Below are 19,927 nucleotides of genomic sequence, written 5' to 3'. Positions count from 1 at the left end.
AGTCAAAGGAAGCTCTTTATTGATCAACTCAGCAATGCAAGGCTGGAACCCATCAGCTTCATAGTTTTCCCTCGGCCTTTCAGGCAAAGGCTTCCAGCCAGCCTTGCATTAGTTGTCAGCTATGGTTTTCTGAACCCAGTCCAGAATGGAGGACATCTTCACATACACACCATACTCGGCAGTAGCACAGCTCTTGTCAAAGCTCAGGATCCCAGCCGCATACCAGGTGTCATCAGCCTCATCGTGAATGGCAAAGGCGCTGCCGGCATCGCCATAGCAGGTGTCTTCCTGATGCTTGGACAAGCCAGCACAGAAGGTGTGCTCATTCAGTATCGGCTGCACCCCTACAGGGCTCTTTGGTGTCTTCTTTTCGGGTACTGTGCTGCCTTCGTAGTGCTGTACACACTTGTCTTGGTCCGCCACTGGCAGCATGACGTACTTCAGATGCTCAGTAAAAATGAAGTTGGCATTTCGCCCCCAGCCAGACACATAACCCACACGCCCCACTTCCACATAATCTTTTGAAGGTAGGCAGATGGGCATTACTGTCTCATCAGTGGGCACCTTCTCTCTGAGTTTGATGAGCGCAATGTCTACCTCGGAGTAGTCAGGGTGGAGAAGCACCTTCTCAATCTCCACAAGCTGCGTTCTCCCCACATAGAGTCTTAAAGTAGGAGCAATGTCTTTTGCTTTTGTTTTATTGTCATGACCCAAGAAGAGATTTTTAGCTGTGGTCAGCAGCCATTGTTCATTGATCAGCGTGGCCCCCGAGGTGAGATTATTGTGGGAGACCATCTTAGCCTGCCAGGGAAAGCTGCCTTTGGCATCCAGTGAGCCACCAATGATCCTTTGCACCTGAACCACTGGATGCTTGGGCTTTCCGCATGCTGTTGAGGAGAGTAAGAAAATTATGAGCAGAATGTGACCACCTGCCAGTCTTTCCCAGGGAAGGATAAAAGGATCGACCCTTACTGCTGTCTGAACGGTCACTGTTCATTTCTTCAGAGCTGGAAATGTTTGCATGCTTTGCCCTTACCTCTGCTCCTCTTGTTCCCAGTGTTTACAGTTTAAAATGATTCTTTTTTTCTTTTTAATGTTTACGTCACTAAAGCAGAGTTCTATTTCCTGCTTTTCTAACTCACAAAGAAACAAGTAGCCCTGAAGTTTTCAAACTCTGGCTGCTGAACTCTATGTATATTTATAAACAGTCTATCACAGCAAGATGTCCACCGTTCCCTTGAATTCATTGTAAGGACAAGGAGCTACCATGATTCATTCTCTCTGAATAAAGAAGGATGTGATATTGCATTTAATAACAGGCAGGTTAGCAGTTTTGCATCCCTAGTAGCAGAAGACGGTAGGCAAGAGCCTCTTGTTCCAAGAGGGAAAAGGAGAGAGCGTCAGCTCTTCCTAGTAACAGCAGAGCCCTAACCCATCTCCAGCCTCTTGTATCATGTTCCTGCAGATTAAGGTTTTGTTGTGCCCTCCCTTGACCCGTTCTTCCTGGAGCTTGCTTTACTCTTGGCCCAGGGCTCTCTAGCTGGGCTATATGTACACACAGAGTTTCCTGATCCTCTGTGGGCAGTGCAGACAGTGGATTCAGTCAATGCCCCACAGGCCAAACGAACAAATCCTTAGTGAACTTCATGGGGAAGTATTACCTGCCTGTGCACTTCTCTGCCCAGCCACCTGTGGTTCTCCCTGGTCCCTCCCCTCGGCTCTTGTGTGCCCAGAGGAAACCACACAGGGAGGATATGCCTCTAGGACATTTCAATCCCTGCTGGTGCACCAACCCCTCAATACCCACTTTTCCGTCTGCTTCCCAGGGCCCGTGATTTCCTACCTGCTTCACACTCGGGGAGGTTCTCTCCAAGGTCCTTATTTATCCACTGCTTCTCCCCGTTTAAGGTGTACACTCCTGAAACAGAGAAAAAACATGAGCCAAAAGGGAAATTGTATCTGGACCTAGCGTGGGGAGAGAAGGTATTTAAAGAGCAGAATCAGAGAAGCAGGAAGGGGGAGGGCGGGGGAGAGGAGGAAGGGAGGAGCGCTGTGCTAGAAGCGAAGTGCTGGGGGCCGCAGTGCAGCCCAGCAGGGCAAAACAGTGGTCACGGTGACCGTGGCGATCACAGTGATCGTGGCAAGGCGGTACGGGGTCGGAATCGGCATTCAAATCCTGACTCTCCCTCTTACAGGCTACCTGAACTTGGGCAAATTACTCGACCTTTCTGTGCCTCAGTTTCAGCAGCAGCAAAGTGAGAGTAATAACAGTATCTCTTGGGAATCCCCTGGCGGTCCAGTGGTTAGGACTCCGCACGTCCAACGCAGGGAGCATGGGTTCGATCGCTGGTCGGGGAACTCAGGTCCCACAAGCAGTGCAGGGCGGCCAAAATAAATAATAGTATCTCTGCGGAGGGGTGTTGTGAGGACCTAGTGAGCAAGTCCATGTGAAGTACTTAGAACAGTTCCAGGAGTGCAGTGCTCGCTAGGTAAGGGCTCCCTGCCATCATCACCGTCACCGTCATTTTGTCCACGTAGATGTCACTCCTGAGAGGGTAGGCTACATGGCGTCACCTCCCTCCCCTTAACAAAGGAGAAAACTTGAGGCTGAGAAAAGTTAATTTGCCCAAAAGGCCACAGCTACTGGTGACAAAACCCTTGTTAGAATCTAAATCTCCTGGCTCCAGAGAACACGTGCACTTTCTGGACAGTCACCCTGGCTCCACCCCTTGTGGAAATGGTGGGACAGAGGAGGGCCCGGAGACATTCGTCCCGGCCTTACCATCTCCAGCGCGTAGTTTGTAGTTGGTTTTACACCGATAGCGAACCAAGTGTTCCAGGTAGCCATTGGCAATCTCGGGGGGCTTCAAGCAGCTGTCATCTGCAAAGAAAACCAGGGAGAGAAGGTTCGTAGTCAGAAGCTGCCCCTAGAGACCCAAAAAGTCAGAGGAGATGAAGCCGCTTTGCACATCAACCTCCGTCCACCCCAAATGGAAGCCCTGGGGAGGGCAATCTCCCCTTATTTCTGGCTGGCTCCCCAATTTTCTTCATGATACTGAAAGACCAGAGATTAGGGTGAGAAGGAGCAATTGGATCTTCCCCAGGAGAGGGTGCAGGTCTGATGGGGCAAAAGTGGATGCAGCAGTGCTGGGAGGTACAGCTCTTGTCCAAACACAGAGACCTACCTGTGGCAGTTATGCCGATTTCCACCGCGAAAAGCTGCCCGCAGAGCAGGAGGGCGACAACAGCTTGCAGGGCACTGCAGAGAAGATGGAAAGGGGTGCGCAGCTCGTCTGCCCGCCTCACCACACACACACACGCACACGCGCGCACACACACACACACACACACCCCACACCACCCCCACCCCCCCACCCCCCATTAGGCAGCCAGAAAAAATAGATACGGAAGTGCTAGGACCTAGAAGCCCTTCACCCACCCACATGCATGGTTTAGCAGCTTCCCAGTCACCCAGGTTCCAGCATGTTCTGTGCTGCAGGGAATTCTACAGAAGCTTCAGAGAAGAACAACCAAGATAGGAAGGCACATGGGGATTGGGCCTCAGTTTCTGGCAGCATTCAGGAAACATTAAATTGTTAATATATGAGCTCTCCAGCAAAGAGAAATCTCACTTGGGCACCCTAAGGTGCTGGGCTACAAGGATACTACTAATGAAATGTGGATAACTGGAAGATGGGGAAGTGGGGATTTATTATGCTCTTCTCTCTACTTTTTGAAATTTTCCATAATAAGAGGTTTTTTTAAATATATAATTTAAAACACTGATACAGTTTTTTCTATTATTTTATAATTTGACTTCAGGAAATGGTATAGCAAACCCCAGGATTCCAGCTTACCTGGAAGATAACTGGCTCCCTGAAAGATCGACTGTGCACATGGGCATCAATGCACAGGCCATACTCACCAGTTAACCATCTCCCTGAAAGATGTCAGCTACTCAAATATTGCTTGGTTAAGTTTCTAGTCTCGTTATTTCAACATTTCAAAAAAAATTTTTTTTATTTTTTTAAAATCTGAGTGCCTGAATTGTGTCACTCAAATGTGTCACTATTGATCTTTCTTATTATACATTTTTAAAAAGAAAAAAAAATCTGCTAATAGGCATATTCAAAATGCCAGGGGGAATTCCCTGGCGGTCCAGTGGTTAAAACTCAGCACTCTCATTACCAAGGGCCCAGGTTCAATCCCTGGTTGGGGAACTAAGATCCCACAAGCCGTGTGGCATGGCCCCAAAGAGAAAATGCCAGGAGGCCTACCACAGGAGCTGCTGGCATCCCGCATGAAAACTTCATAACCTCGAGGAAAAAAGCTATTCCTTAGGGGCTTCCCTGGTGGCGCAGTGGTTGAGAATCTGCCTGCCAGTGCAGGGGACACGGGTTCAAGCCCTGGTCTGGGAAGATCCCACATGCCGCGGAGCAACTAGGCCTGTGAGCCACAACTACTGAGCCTGCGCGTCTGGAGCCTGTGCTCCGCAACAAGAGAGGCCACTATAGTGAGAGGCCCGCGCACCATGATGAAGAGGGGCCCCCGCTTGCCGCAACTGGAGAAAGCCCTCGCACAGAAACGAAGACCCAACACAGCCAAAAATAATTAATTAATTAATTAATTAATCAATTAAAAATGAATATCTGCTTATAAAAAATTTGTTAAAAAAAAAAGCTATTCCTTAGAGAAAGTCACGTCTCATGGGAAAGATGGCACCATCTGAAAGCATTACCCTTTATGGACACGGAAAAGCAGAGGATTTAACACAGAAAACACTTTATTCACTATAATTTAGCCCATTTGCCTTATTCCTTTGTTATATTTTTGCACCTCTCCTGTAGGCCTCTCCTGTACCTGGGCTGTCATGTAGATAAAAGATATATACAAAGAAGGATGAAATAATCCAGAGGAAAGGGAGGACAGGGCTGAACTGTGGACTCACCTCATCTTTGGTGTGTCTGCCTCTGAAAGAGCAGTGCTGTGGGGCACCTTCTGATGCTTTTATGCCTCCGGTATCTCACTCCACCCCCTCCTTGATTTCATAATCCCTGTGTCTACACACTTTGGCCTTGCTAAGGTCACTCGCATTTTCCAGTAACAAAGCCACAAACAACATCTCTGTTAAGAGTCGAGCTCTTGCTTCACGCTTGAGTTTCCCAGGTGTTCTTCATGCTTGAGCCAGAGAAACCTGGCCACATCATGACCCCATGTAGCTGCCAAAGTGTTTCCCAAAATCAGCCACTGTGCAGGACTGGGGGAGGAACCATCAATCTGTGTCTCTTTGTTTTGGATGATTTTCAGCACTGAACAGAGCCTTTCTTGGGGTTATTTCAGATCCCTTAGAGACACTCCTGCAACCTGGCTGAGATAGGGCTCTAAAGTAAGCATGTCCTTTTCAGAATCATTTTCCACACTCTGTGTTGCCATCTCCTTATTGCTGCAAAGCTCTCCAACCTGAAATCAGTAAAATGTATTTATTGTGCCTTCTCTGATCTCTTTTTCCAAGAAATCACACAAAATCGTTAAAGCTGTAGTGTAGACGCAAACTATACTCAATGGCAATGGTTATCGTGGTTTTATAGTCCAGTAATCAATCCAAATAGGCAGGCGAGAAAAATAGATGTGCTTTAGTCAGATGCGTGCAGCTGTGTACCCCAAGTACTGTTCAACTGAAATTTAATATCAACTCATTTATAAAAAGCCAGTGGTTCTTAAATTAGAGTGTGCAGAAGAATCCCTTTGGGACGCTTAAGGTGGCACTGATGTAATAGCAAAATAACTGGAAACAGCACAAATGTCTATCACTAGGAGAATGGCTAAATAATGGTGGTATATTTGTATAACAGGACATTATACAGCCATGAGAATGAATGAACTATGAAAGAACATGGATAGCGTTATAAACATAATTTTTAAAGAGAACTTCAAGTTTCAGGAGATTATATTAAGAATGATACCACTTCTATAGAGCTCAAAATCAGACAAACTCAGTAATGGATTCTAAGATATGATACCAAAATCACAAGCAACGAAAGGAAAAATGGATAAATTGAGCTTCATCAAAATTAAAAACTTCTGTGCATCAAAGGATAGTATCAAGAAAGTGAAAAGATAATCTATGAATAGGAGAAAATATTTACAAATCATATATCTGATAAGGATTTAATATCCAGAATATATAAAGAACTCTTACAGCAACAAAATAAAAAACAAACAACCAATTAAACTTGGGCAAATGATGTGAATAAACATTTTTCCAAAGAAGATATACAAAAATGGTCAACAAGTACATGAAAAGATGATCAGCATTGCTGGAAAATGTCATTAGGGAAATGCAAGTCAAAACCGCAAGACATCACCTTACACCTACAAGTATGACTACAATTACAAGAAAAAATATATATAATAAGTCTTGGCAAGGATGTGGAGAAATTGGAACTCCCATACATTGCTGGTGGGAATGTAAAATGGAGTAGTGTCTGCAAAACAGTATGATGGTTCCTCATAAAGCTAAACTAGAATTGCCATATGACCCAGCAATTCCGCTTCTAGGTATTTAACCCATAATAATTGAAAAGGGACTCAAACAGATTCTTTTACTTTTTAATAAATTTATTTATTTACTTTTGGCTGTGTTGGGTCTTCGTTGCTGCGCATGCGGCCGTTCTCTAGTTGTGGCGAGCGGGGGCTACTCTTCGTTGTGGTGCATGGGCTTCTCATTGCAGTGGCTTCTCTTGTTGCAGAGCATGGGCTCAGTAGTTGTGGCGCACAGGCTTAGTTGCTCCACAGCATGTGGGATCTTCCTGGACCAGGGCTCAAACCTGTGTTCCCTGCATTGGCAGGTGGATTCTTAACCACTGTGCCACCAGGGAAGTCCTCAAACAGATTCTTGTACACCAATGTTCATTGCAGCATTATTCACAATACCCAAAGGTAGAAACAACCCAAATGTCCTTCAACAGATGAGTGGATAAAAATACATACAGTGGAATATTATTCACCTATAAGAAGTTCTGATACATGCTGCAACATGAAACTTAGAAAACATTATGCTAAGTGAAAGAAACCAGAAACAAAGAGACAAATATTATGTGGTTCCACTTGTATGAAATGTTTAGACAGAAAGTAGAATAGAGGCTCCCTGGGGCCGGGGGAAGGGAGGAAAGGGGAGTTATTGCTTAATGGGTGCAGAGTTTCTGCTTGGAATGATGAAAAAGTTTTGCAAACAGTGGTGATGGTTGCACAATATTGCAAATATAATTAATGTCACTGAGTTGTATACTTTAAAATTGTTAAAATCAGAAATTTCGTGTTATATATATTTTATCACAATAAAATAATTCAAAAAAAATAAACTTCTTTTTCTTAGCCAAAGAAAACTTCTTAAAAACAAGCAAGACTGAACAATATAATGTATAGGCATAGATGCCAAGAAGACAAAACCTTTATTTAAAAAAATTTTAATAGAACGGAAAACACAAAATGTAAAATGTTACCTCTCATAGGGAGGCAGAAGGCAGGCATGAGAGAGAAGCACATAGGTAAATATAAACATAAATAAATTATTGTTAATGATCCAACTTTTGGGCTGGGTAATAGGTTCATGAAAGTACACTTTATTGTGCTTTATTTTTAAAAAGACATCACACATATACATATATATATCAAATATAATATTTATAGGTATCAAATAACATTTAAAAATATGAAGGAGGGGGAAATCACGTGATAGACTTATTAAGAAGCAAAGCCCAGGCCCCTCCTTCCAGAGATTTTGATTCGATAGGTCTGTCAGGGTCTACAAATCTGCGTTTTAAATGACCATAACTTCTCCCAGCCCCGTACTGCACGACAGTGCAGCTCCATGGTCCTATGAAATGGAGGGGGAGGCTTTCTTTTTGGGCTGCAGCTACCCCTCCTAAGGGATCTAAAATGAAACATTTCTGGGGACATCTCTGGTGGCGCGGTGGTTAAGACTCCTCATTCCCAATGCAGGGGGCCAGGGTTCAATCCCTGATCAGGGAACTAGATCCCACATGCATGCTGCAACTAAGAGTTCGCATGCCACAACTAAGGAGCCCGCAAGCTGCAACTAAGACCCAGCGCAACTAAATAAATAAAAACTTTAAAAAAATAAAATAAAATGAAACATTTCTGACCACCACTATAGAATAAAAATTCAGGTGCACAAAAATTCGCATTTCTCTTTCCAGCATAACCTGAACTCTATTACACCAACCCCTGCTCTTGGGCAACAAGGGAAATTTACAGGCTCCCTGCCCTGGGCATCGTTTATTAGCTTGACAATACAATAAAGAGTGTCCAGCCCAAAGGCCTTCGCTCTTAATTGGGAATCACGATGGGTCAAGATGAGGAGCTGGAAAGTGAGAAGCCTCCGTGTAGCCGGCCATAGGAAGTAGTGAATACATTTTATAGGGAGAACAGAAAGCAGAAAAGTTTAAAAGATCAATAAGTCAGAACAGCAGTTAGTGGAGGAGCTCAAAGGGCAAAGTTTTGACTTTGGAAGAAAAAAATATTTTTAAAAGTTTGTTCTGTCAATATGGAAGTCTTAAAATTTTGTAAGCTACAGAAAAATAAAAATAAGAAAAAGTCCTCCCATTATTTCACCACCCCAAGACCCAAGACAGCCAGTAACTAACCACTATTAACACTTTAGTGTCACTTCCTTCCAGGCTTTTCTCTGTACACATTTTTACATAGTTTTGATAATTCTTTATACAGAATTTTTGCGTGGTGTGCCTCTTTCACCCAATGTTATAGGCATTTTCCACCTTGCAGCAAATCTCTCTGAACCATTTTTAATGCCATATTATATTTCCAACTTAAATATCCCCTCATTGTTGCAAATTTAAGGTGATTCTAATTTGTCTTTTATAAATATCTTCTATAAACACAGGGAAGTGAGGTAGGAGGCCAGGCTCACTTTATTCCATATGGACATACAATTGATTCCGGCATCATTTACTAAAAATCTTAAGTGTTCAGCTTGATGAATCTTTATATAACTCCTGTGTAATCAATACTCAGATCAAGATTTAGAATATTTCCAGCCCCCAAGAAGCCTACTTTGGGTTTCTTCCAGTCAACGCCCAACCCCCCAAAAGTAACCATTGTTCTGAGTTCTCTATCTTGATAGAATAAGTTTGCCTGTTCTTGAACTTCATATAAATAAAATCAAATAGTAGTCATTCTTTGTTTCTGGCTTCTTTTGCCCATCATTATGTCTGTGAGAATCATCCATGTTGTCATATTAGTTTACTTCTTTCTTTATTTTTCTTTCATTGCTGAGAAGTATTCCACTGTATGAATAAACCACAATTGATTTATCCATTCTCCTGTTTATGGATGTTTGAATTTATTCCAGTTCAGGGCTATTATAAATAAAGCTGCTTTGAACATTCTTGCATGTCTTTTGGTGGATGCACGCACTCATTTCTCTTGGATAAATACTTTGTTGTGTCAACGGTAGGCATATATTTAGCTTTGATAGATACTACCAAATGGTTCTCCAATATACACTCCCAGCAGCAATATGGCAAAGTTCCAGTTGATCCATATCCTCGCCAATGCATTATAATTTTAGCCATTCTGGTGCATATGCAGTAAAATATAATAATGACTTTAATTTGCATTTCCCAGACATCAAATGATATGTAGAACACTTTTTATATCCTGTTGGTCCATTTAGATATTCTATGAAATGTCTTTTCCTTGTTGATTTGTTAGGAGCTGGGTTTTTTTTTTTTTTAAGATATTTTGAACACTAATCTTTTGTTAGGTAAATGTATTGTCAACATCTCGCATTCTAAGGCTTGTCTTTCACTCTCTTAATCGTGTATTTTGATGAACAGAAGTACAGTATTTTTTATTTATTTATTTATTTTGTTTATTTTTTAGTTTTGGCTGCACTGGGTCTTCGTTGCTGCGCATGGGCTTTCTCTAGTTGCAGCGAGCGGGGGCTACTCTTCGTTGCGGTGCGCGGGCTTCTCATTGCCGTTGCTTCACTTGTTGTGGAGCACAGGCTCTAGGCGCGCAGGCTTCAGTAGCTGTGGTGCATGGGCCTAGTTGCTCCACGGCATGTGGGATCTTCCTGGACCAGGGCTCGAATCCATGTCCCCTGCGTTGACAGGCTGATTCTTAACCACTGCGCCACCAGGGAAGCCCTGAATTACAATAGTTCTGAATTTTAATGTCCTAATTTATCAGCTTTTTAAATCTTATGGTTAGTGTTTTTTGTCCTGATTAAGAAATCTTTGCCTATACGATTATGACAACATTCTCTTAAATTTTATTCTAGAATTCTATCTTCACATTTAGGTCTATGATCCATATGGAATTAGTGTTCATGTATGATGTGAGATAAAAGTCCAGGTTCATTGTCTTCCATAGAGATAAGCAGTTGCTCCAGTGTCATTTACTGCAGTGATCATCCTTTGCTCCTAATTTGCAGTGGTATCTTTGTCAGAAGTTAGATGACCATATATGTGTTGGTCTATTTCTGTATTCTTTATTCTGTTCCATGAATCTATTTGTTTAATCTTAGGCCAATGCCACAGTCTCAATAAGGAGTAGTTAATAGTAAATCTTGCTATCTGGTACTTCAGGTGTTCCAAATATATTCTTCTTCCTCAAGATTGGTCTGACTGACTACTCTAGGTCCTTTGCATTTCATCCTCATATAAATTTTATTTTTTAATTAATTTTATTGGAGTATAGTTGATTTACAGTGTTGTGTTATTTTCTGCTGTACAGCAAAGTGAATCAGTTATACATACACATATATCCACTCTTTTTTAGATTCTTTTCCCATATAGGCCATTACAGAGTATTGAGTAGAGTTCCCTGTGCTATACAGTAGGTCCTCATTAGTTATCTATTTTATATATAGTAGTGTGTATATTTCAGTCCCAATCTCCTAATTCATCCCTCCCACCCCTTACCCCCTGGTAACCATAAGTTTGTTTTCTACATCTGTAACTCTGTTTTTGTCTTGTAGGTAAGTTCATTTGTACCCTTTTTTTTAGATTCCACATATAAGCAATATCATATGATATTTGTCTTTCTCTGGCTTATTTCACTCAGTATGACAGTCTCTAGGTCCATGCATGTTGCTGCAAATGGCATTATTTCATTTTTTATGTCCGAGTAATATTCCATTGTGTGTGTGTATATATATGTCTATATATATATATATATATATACACCACATCTTCTTTATCCATTCCTCTGTTGATGGACATTTAGGTTGCTTCCATGTCCTGGCTGTTGTAAATAGTGCTGCAATAAACATTGGGGTGCATGTATCTTTTTGAATTATGGTTTTCTCTGGATATATGCCCAGGAGTGGGATTGCTGGATCATATGGTATCTCTGTTTTCAGTTTTTTAAGGAACCTCTATACTGTACCAACTTACATCCCCACCAACAGTGTAGAAGGGTTCCTTTTTCTCCGCATCCTTTCCAGCATTTATTGTTTCTAGATTTTTTGATGATGGCCATTCTGACTGGTGTGAGGTAATATTTCATTGTAGTTTTGATTTGCATTTCTCTAATAATTCATCATGTTGAACCTCTTTTCATGTGCCTCTTGGCCATCTGTATGTCTTCTTTGGAGAAATGTCTATTTAGATCTTCTGCCCATTTATTGATTGGGTTGTTTGTTTTGTTTTGTTTTGTTTTTTTGATATTGAGCTGCATGAGCTGTTTGTATATTTTAGAGATTAATCCTTTGTTGTTCTCTTTGTTTGCAAGTACTTTCTCCCATTCTGTGGGTTGTCTTTTCATTGTGTTTATGGTTTCCTTTGCTGTGCAAAAGTTTTAAGTTTAATTAGATCCCGTTTATTTTTGTTTTTATTTTCACTACTCTAGGAGATGGATCAAAAAAGATCTTGCTGCGATTTCTTGTAACTCTTTCATTAGATTTATTCCCAAGTATTTGATTTTTATGCTATTGTAAATGATATTTTAATTTAATGTGCTAATTGTTTATTACTAATATAAGAAAGTACAATTAATTTTCATATATTGACCTTGTATCCAGCAATCTTGGTAAATTCACTAACCAAATCTAATACTTTGATTAATGTTCTACATTTTTAGGTACACAGTCATGCCATTTGCAAATAATGGCTCTTTTACCTCTTCTTTTCCAGTCTTTAACTTTTATACCTTATTTCTTTTTCTCACTTTATTGCACTAACTAGGATTTTCATTACGGTGTTAAATGGAAGTAGGGAGTGGACATCCTTGTCTTGTTCCCAAACTCAAGAAGGCAGAAAACATTCAAAATTTAACTCTTAAGTTAGTTGTAGGCTTGTTTCATTTTGTGTTGTTTTGAGGTTTTTTTTTTTTTTTTTTTTAAGTATCCTTTATAAGATTAAGGAAGTTTCTTTCTATTCTTAGTTTGTTGAAGTTTTTTTTTTAACATAAAGAGATGTCAAATGCTTTTTCTTTATCCTCTAAAATTTTCTCTTTATTGTGTTAATGTGGTGAATTACATTGATTGATTTTTGAATGTTAAACCACCCTTGCAGTTCTGAAATTAACTTCAATTTCTCATAATGTAGTAGAATTTTTAAATATTGCTGGGTTTCATTTGCTGATTTTTCTAATGGATTTTTCCATCTGAGTTCATGGTAAATATTGGCCTATGATTTTCCTTTCTTGTAATGTCCTTATCAAGATTTCATATTAAGGTTATGTTGATCTCATAACACAAGTTGGGCAGTGTTCCTTATTTCTCTATTCCATGAAAGAGCTTATGTAGGATTGACACTATTTCTTCCTTAATTGTTTGGAGGAGTTTGCCAATGAAGGCCTACAGGCCTATAGTTTCCTGTGGGAAAACTTAAAATTTCAGATTGTTTCTTGAATAGATAAGGGACTGTTCAGAGTTTCTGTTTTTTCTAGTGGTAGGTTGTGTTTGTCTAGAAATTTACCCATTTCAGCAAAGTTGTCAAATTTATTGGCATAAAGCTGTTCCTAACATCACTCTATTATATTTGTAATATCAGTAGGATTAGTAGTGATGCCCTGTCCTGATATTGGTAATTTGTGGGGGCTTTTTCCCTTTTTTCTTGAAAAATCTTGCTAAGGATTTATCGATTTTATTAATCTTTTCAAAATTCAAACTTTTGCTTTAGTTGATTTTTTTCTATTGTTTGCCTCTTTTTCTTTCAATGATTCCCACTCTTAACTTTATTATTTCCTCTTTTTTTCTTACTTTAATTTTTTAATTTTCTTTTTTGAACTTCTTAAAGCAGAAACTTTTATCAATTTTAACTTTTCATTTCTAATGCATGTATTTAAAACGATAATATTTCCCCTACATGCTGCTTTACCTATATCCCATAAGTGGTTTTTTTGGGTTTTTTTGTTTTTTTTTGTTTTTTTTGCGGTACACGGGCGTCTCACTGTTGTGGCCTCTCCCACCGCAGAGCACAGGCTCCGGACGCGCAGGCTCAGCGGCCATGGCTCGTGGGCCCAGCCGCTCCGCGGCATGTGGGATCCTCCCGGACCGGGGCACGAACCCGTGTCCCCTGCATTGTCAGGCGGACTCTCAATCACTGCGCCACCTGGGAAGCCCTATCCCATAAGTTTTAATATAATTTTTATCAATCAGTTTTAAATATTTTCTAATTTCCATTTTATGTCTTGTTCATTCCATGATTATTTTAAAAAGTATGCTTTTAACTGGCAAACATTTGGAGATTTTAAAATTATTTTTCCACTGTTGATTTCTAGTTTAATTCCATAGTGGTCAGAGAATATACTCCATATGATTTTTTTTTAATTATTTATTTATTATTTATTTTTGGCTGTGTTGGGTCTTCGTTGCTGCACGCCGGCTTTCTCTAGTTGTGGCGAGCGGGGGCTACTCTTCATTGCAGTGTGCAGCTTCTCACTGCTGTGGCTTCTCTTGCTGCAGAGTACAGGTTCTAGGCACTCGGTAGTTGTGGCACGTGGGCTCAGTAGTTGTGACACTCGGGCTCAGTAGTTGTGGATCGTGGGCTTTAGAGCTCAGGCTCAGTAGTTGTGGTGCACGGGCTTAGTTGCTTCGCGGCATGTGGGATCTTCCCAGACCAGGGCTCGAACCCGTGTCCCCTGCATTGGCAGGCGGATTCTTAACCACTGCACCACCAGGGAAGTACCCTCCATATGATTTTGATCCTTTGAAATTTATTGAGACTTGCTTTATGGCCTAGCATATGACCTGTTTGGATAAATGTTCCATGTGTAGTTAAGAAGACAGCAGTTCTTGGGTATAGTGTTCTAAAAGTGTCAATTAGGTCAAGTTTGTTAATTGTGCTGTTCAAGTCTTCTATAGCCTCACTGAGTTGTTTCCTGCTTTTTGTGTTAGTTACTGAAAGAAAGATTATAAATTTGTCTATTTTTTCTTTAAGTTCTGTTATTAGGTACATACACATTTAGGTTTGTTATGTCTTCCTTTTTTTTTTTTTTTTTGCCTTATGCGGGCCTCTCACTGTTGTGGCCTCTCCCGCTGCGGAGCACAGGCTCCGGACGCACAGGCCCAGCGGCCATGGCTCACGGGCCCAGCCGCTCCGCGGCATGTGGGATCCTCCCAGACCGGGGCACGAACCCGTGTCCCCTGCATCGGCAGGCGGACTCTCAACCACTGTGCCACCAGGGAAGCCCCTATGTCTTCCTTTTAAGTTGACTTTTTTTTTTTTTTTGGCTGCATTGGGTCTTAGTTGTGGCGCACGGACTCTCTCGTTGAGGTGCACGAGCTCAGTAGTTGTGGCGCGTGGGCTTAGCTGCCCCGCCCCGCAGCATGTGGGAACCTAGTTCCCCAACCAGGGATTGAACCCATGTCCCCTGCATTGGAAGGCAGATTCTTTACCACTTCACCACCAGGGAAGTCCCTAAATTGACTCTTTATTGTTATGAAATGTCCTTGTTTATCTCTAGAATTTTTCTTGCCATAAAGTCTATTGATCTGATGTTACTAACTTTTGGTTAGTGTTTTCGTGGTATATTTTTTCTATCTATATGCCATATAATTGGTATTTGATTTTTTAATCAATTCTGACAATCTGCCTTTTAATTGGAATGTTTAGTTTATTTACCTTTAATGTAATTAATAGAATTGGTTTCATCTACCATCATGCTATTTTATATTTAATCCTTAAGTTCTTTTCTCTTTATTTCTCCTTTCCTGCCTTTCTTTTCTTTGTATTACTCAGTTTTAAAAAATATCCTCTATTAGCATATTTTGTTGTATATTCTTGTATTATTTTTCTAGTGGTTACCCCAAAGATTTCAAGGTATGCATCCTTGACTTACTATAATCTACTTTAAATTAATGCCTTTACCACTCCCCAAATAATACAAGAACTTTACAATTTAAATCTCTTTACCTTCTCCCATTCTTTATGCTACATATTATAACTCCCATATTCATTTTTTAAAAACAGTTGCTAGCAGGTAGATATGATATAATTTGAAATGTGAGTAAATAAAAGCCAAGAAGACAAATTCACTGTTGTGGAAATTAAAAGCAAGGGATAAAATCAAGAGAATTTTCAGAAAAACAAATTGTAAAACTCAGTGAGTGATCAAATATGGGGAGGGCAAAGGAAAGACAAGGCTTGAAAATGACTCAAGGTTATAACCTTGAGACTCAGGGTCTCAAGTGGATAGATACGGGAAGACTAGGACTGGGATTTTGGGGTGTGTATGGGAAGAGAGAACACTGAGCTCAAGTTTTGAAATGAACGTTATGGAAAATTGGGGTGTGAAACATGAAGCAGAGGACCAGGTTTGGAAATCATCTAAATAGATAACAATTTTACTAGAAATTGCGTGAGGAATGAGTTTATCAGGGCACCAAATATAAAAGGAGGCATATTTATTCATTCATTCATTCATTCATTCATCAAACATTTATCAAGTGTCTACAATGTGCCTACATGTCCTAAGTGCTGAGGACATAACAGAGAACAAATCAAACAAAACCCCTGCCCTCCTGGAGCTGACATTCTAATGGGAATATAATGGATGATTAGTGGTTGGAGTTAAAAATACATCATTAATTGAGACAGAGGAGTATGCAGTATATAAGCAGAATCTGTAAAGATGCTGTCCATGAAACCTAGGAGTTGAAGAAAAGCTTGAATAAGGCAGAAATACTGTACTTCAATGGCTCCCAAACTTTGCTGTACTTTAGAATCTCCTGGGGAGCTTTTAAAAATCCTGATGCCGGGGCTTCCCTGGTGGCGCAGTGTTTGAGAGTCTGCCTGCTGACACAGGGGACACCGGTTCGTGCCCCGGTCCGGGAAGATCCCACATGCCGCGGAGCGGCTGGGCCCGTGAGCCATGGCCACTGAGCCTGCACGTCCGGAGCCTGTGCTCCACAACGGGAGAGGCCACAACAGTGAGAGGCCCACGTACCGGAAAAAAAAAAAAAAAAATCCTGATGCCCAGGTCATACCCCATCCCTATTACATCTGAATGCATGGGGGTAGGTGCCAGGCACGAGCATTTTTTAAAGATAGCCAGGTGATTCCAAATGCAGCGAAGCTTGGGAACCACTGACATATTTCATCGAATTTAATATGCTATGAATTGTAAGAAAGAGAAAATTCTGCCAATTAAACTCTGACAAAATGCTTAAGATACCATCAATGCAAGATGCATCTCAATTTCAGAGGTGTTATGATGGAACAATAATCAGCATCTTAGAATTGATGAGACTCTCTGGTCACAAGTGCATGGTCAGCCATGGAATGAGACCATTGGATTTTCCCAGGAGTACACATGACCTTAGAACAGAATGACTAGTTGGGTGTTGAATTCAGAACAGCACATGTTGTTCAAAATTTCAGTTTGTCTTGATAAGAAAATTAAACAAAGACGTTCCTGCTATTATGCCTCTTTCTAAGTTATCTCCCTTTTCCTCAGGGACCAGGAACTACGAAATCCTAGTATGCCCAGAACATGGACATTGGTTCCCAGAGATACTTCCTTAGTGCCAGCAATTCTCTCTGCAAAAACTGGGCCACTGGCAGACATACAAACAGATATTTTAAGCCTTTTAAAAAGCTTCTTAAACTAGCACCAACCCTGACACTTTATAAATGAGGAACTTCCAAGTTTCAGACTTCTAAATCAAATATTATCCTCAGACCAGCTTCCTATCAGTAAAGACAGCCAACCAGAGGTGGTAAACCCACAGTCTGTCAAAACTTCAAACATAATCTGCCTTCCCCAGGATGAAATTGGTCAGAAGTCAGAGCGTAAGGATCTTAGGATAAGTTAAAAAAACTATATTCCAAAGAGTTCATATAAACTTTCCTCAGTTTCTGCAACTGCATTCGTAGGACAAAAAGCAAGGACTTCTAGGTCCCAGGAAACAGGTAGGGGCTAGGTTGGCATTTATTTTTCACCTTAATCACTACACCCAGCAGTGCCCGACACACACACACACACACACACACACACACACACACACACTCAGTTCAGTTTGCTGAATTGAACGGGTGATAAACAGAGCCTCTGCCCTCAAAGAGTTCAGAGTGGCAGAGAAATGAGTATACAGCATAATTAAATGCTGCCTGTCACATCAGCTTCTATCTGCAGTAACGAGCAGGCCCTCAGGGGCGTGAAAGCTCTTGGTAGAACCAGCCCTCCAAGTACCTCAGGAGAGTGGGCATCCACCTCATAACAATAACAGCTAACACTGTCAGAGTCCTTCCTGTGTGCCAGGCACTGTTGGGTGAGCTTTCTGTGTGTTTGTTCATTTAATTCTTCAACAGCACCTAAGCAATAGATCCTTTTATTATCTAATAACCCCATTTTTACAACTGGGTACAGAGAAGAGAAGGAACTTGCTCGAGGCAACACAGCTACCTTGAGGCAGTATTCAAACCTGGGCGGAGCCCTCGGCCACCTTAAGGTACTCCCTCCCCTACACGAGGGACCTTACTGGATTTTCAAGGCCCCTCACATATCCAGCCTTGAGTTCTCACAATTAGAGTCACTTTTAAGGGTCGACTAGGGACAAATCCTGTACTGAATTAAGACATTATTACCTGGAAGGGATAACAAACTTGCTAGCTAACCTCACTAGTCAGGGTAAGGATATCAGTTCTGAGTGGCTATCAAAGCCCATTAAGAACCGTGTGTATCATTAAAACCAGGACCCTGGCAGTGATACCCAGCAGAGAGGACAAGGAAGACCCTAAAACACTGGAACCCAAAGCTGGAGAAGCCTGATGCTGCAAAGAAGTGAGCCCCTGTCCAGGCCCTGAGAGCACCACAGCGGGGAAGCAGGAAGAACCACGTGGGCCTTGGCTGCAAAACGCATTAGGAAATAGACCAAGGAAACTGCCTGGCAAGGATTTGGGAACAGTCATCCCTGGGTGCCAGCCACATTCTGGGTGGAGTTGAGCCATCCACCCCAGTCCCATGACAGATCTCTCTAGATGGAACGTGGTTGAAATGGAGCTCTGCTTTTGAATCAGTTCAAGAAATCAGGAATTTGCGTAATTATGGCTCCAGGAAATAGTATGAAATTAGTCCTGGCCACAGAGAAGTCAGCGTAGCTGTAACCTGCTAAGCCCCCAGGTGGCCTCCTCTCTGCTGGGGAAGCCCTGGGCTCCTTCCTCTGTTGTTAGGTGTAACCCAGTGGATTCTGGCCAGTTGTGTTTTGTACAGTTGACCCTTGAATAAGGGTTTGAACAGTGTGGGTACACTTATATACAGATTTTTTTCAATAAACACGTACTACAGTACTGCACGATCTGTGGTTGGTCGAACCGGGGGCCATAACGTTATACACAGAGTTTTGACTGCACAGAGGTCAGTGCCCCAACCCCTGCATTGTTCAAGGGTCAACGGAATTTGTGTCTTCTGAGATTTGGAAAGGTGGTGGAAAACTCAGCTATCTTCATCCCCAACACATGACATGGCCACCAGCAGGAAGTAGGATCTCAATAAATGATTCTTGGAAGAATGAGTGAGTGAAAGAACAGATGAATAAGGGGCAGCTGTATTCACACACACATATGTGTATACATACATGTGTGTATGTGTGCATATAAATATATATTTGTGTGGTTGTGTGTTTGTTTTTTAATGGTTATGTTAGAGTCTCAACTGTCGTTGAAATTCTCATCTAACCAGAGTGAATTTTTTAGGATCCAAGACATGGATCCCACACTTTTTGCTCTGCTGAGGTAGGAAGGTGTCACTAGATCCAGTAACCCTACAAACTCCACATCCAATAGAATGGACGAAGCTCAGCAGGCTAGCCAGCTTCTCACATAACCAAGGGCTGAAATGGCAGCACCTCAGTTATAGCTTGCGCTTGTCTGGGCAGGAAAGGGGTTGTGCTGCCCCAGGAGGCCTTCTGACCCTCCAGGCACAGCTTTGTTCCTGGATCCAACCAAGTGGACCCTAGTGATTAAAGGGGTGGCAGGTGGTGCGGGCAGGTTGCCTTCACCTGCTGTAACTCTTTCTGTTTCCTGTGGGACACTTGCCAAATGTGGCTTTCAACACCCAGGAAACCTCTCCCTGGCTGGCAAGAATGTGGGGAGTTTTCGTGTTAATTGCATTTCCTCCCCAAAAGGCCCTGCCCCTCGGAGCCTGGCCCCTGTGTTGCTGCCCAGGTATTTCACAAACACCCCCTGCCTGCTGGTGCTGGGTCATTCCCACCCTGCCCCTGCACACACACCTCTCGGCCCTGCCCACCGGTGTCCTCTTAGCTGTGACAGCTACACTAACTTCATTTCCCACATTTACAACCACAAGTTTCTTAAAAAAAATTTCCCTGACTGCCAAGATTCCACAGGTAACATGATAGTCTGATTCCACAGGTAACATTCTCACACTGTGCTAACACCAGAGATCTGCACCTGGAGGAAAGAGAAATCTTGACATG

The 19,927-nt window shown here is 41.8% G+C and overlaps 1 protein-coding gene across 1 annotated transcript; it reads right to left on the bottom strand.

Moving 5' to 3' along the window:
• Positions 1–3,919, bottom strand: LOC307065940 (haptoglobin-like; the record flags this gene model as incomplete). The annotated part of the gene is made up of 5 exons (XM_079722960.1): positions 1–887; positions 1,844–1,918; positions 2,783–2,881; positions 3,186–3,259; positions 3,858–3,919. 5 exons carry the CDS (start codon positions 3,917–3,919, stop codon positions 109–111), a joined length of 1,089 nt encoding a protein of 362 aa, XP_079579086.1. The 3' UTR covers positions 1–108.
• Between the last annotated feature and the right edge of the window lie 16,008 nt (positions 3,920–19,927).

Source organism: Hyperoodon ampullatus (genome assembly GCF_949752795.1).
Source record: "Hyperoodon ampullatus genome assembly, chromosome: 18".
In the NCBI taxonomy this organism is placed as follows: domain Eukaryota; kingdom Metazoa; phylum Chordata; class Mammalia; order Artiodactyla; family Ziphiidae; genus Hyperoodon; species Hyperoodon ampullatus.
Note: the sequence above shows the minus strand (reverse complement) of the source record. Positions and strands in the feature narration are given on the sequence as shown.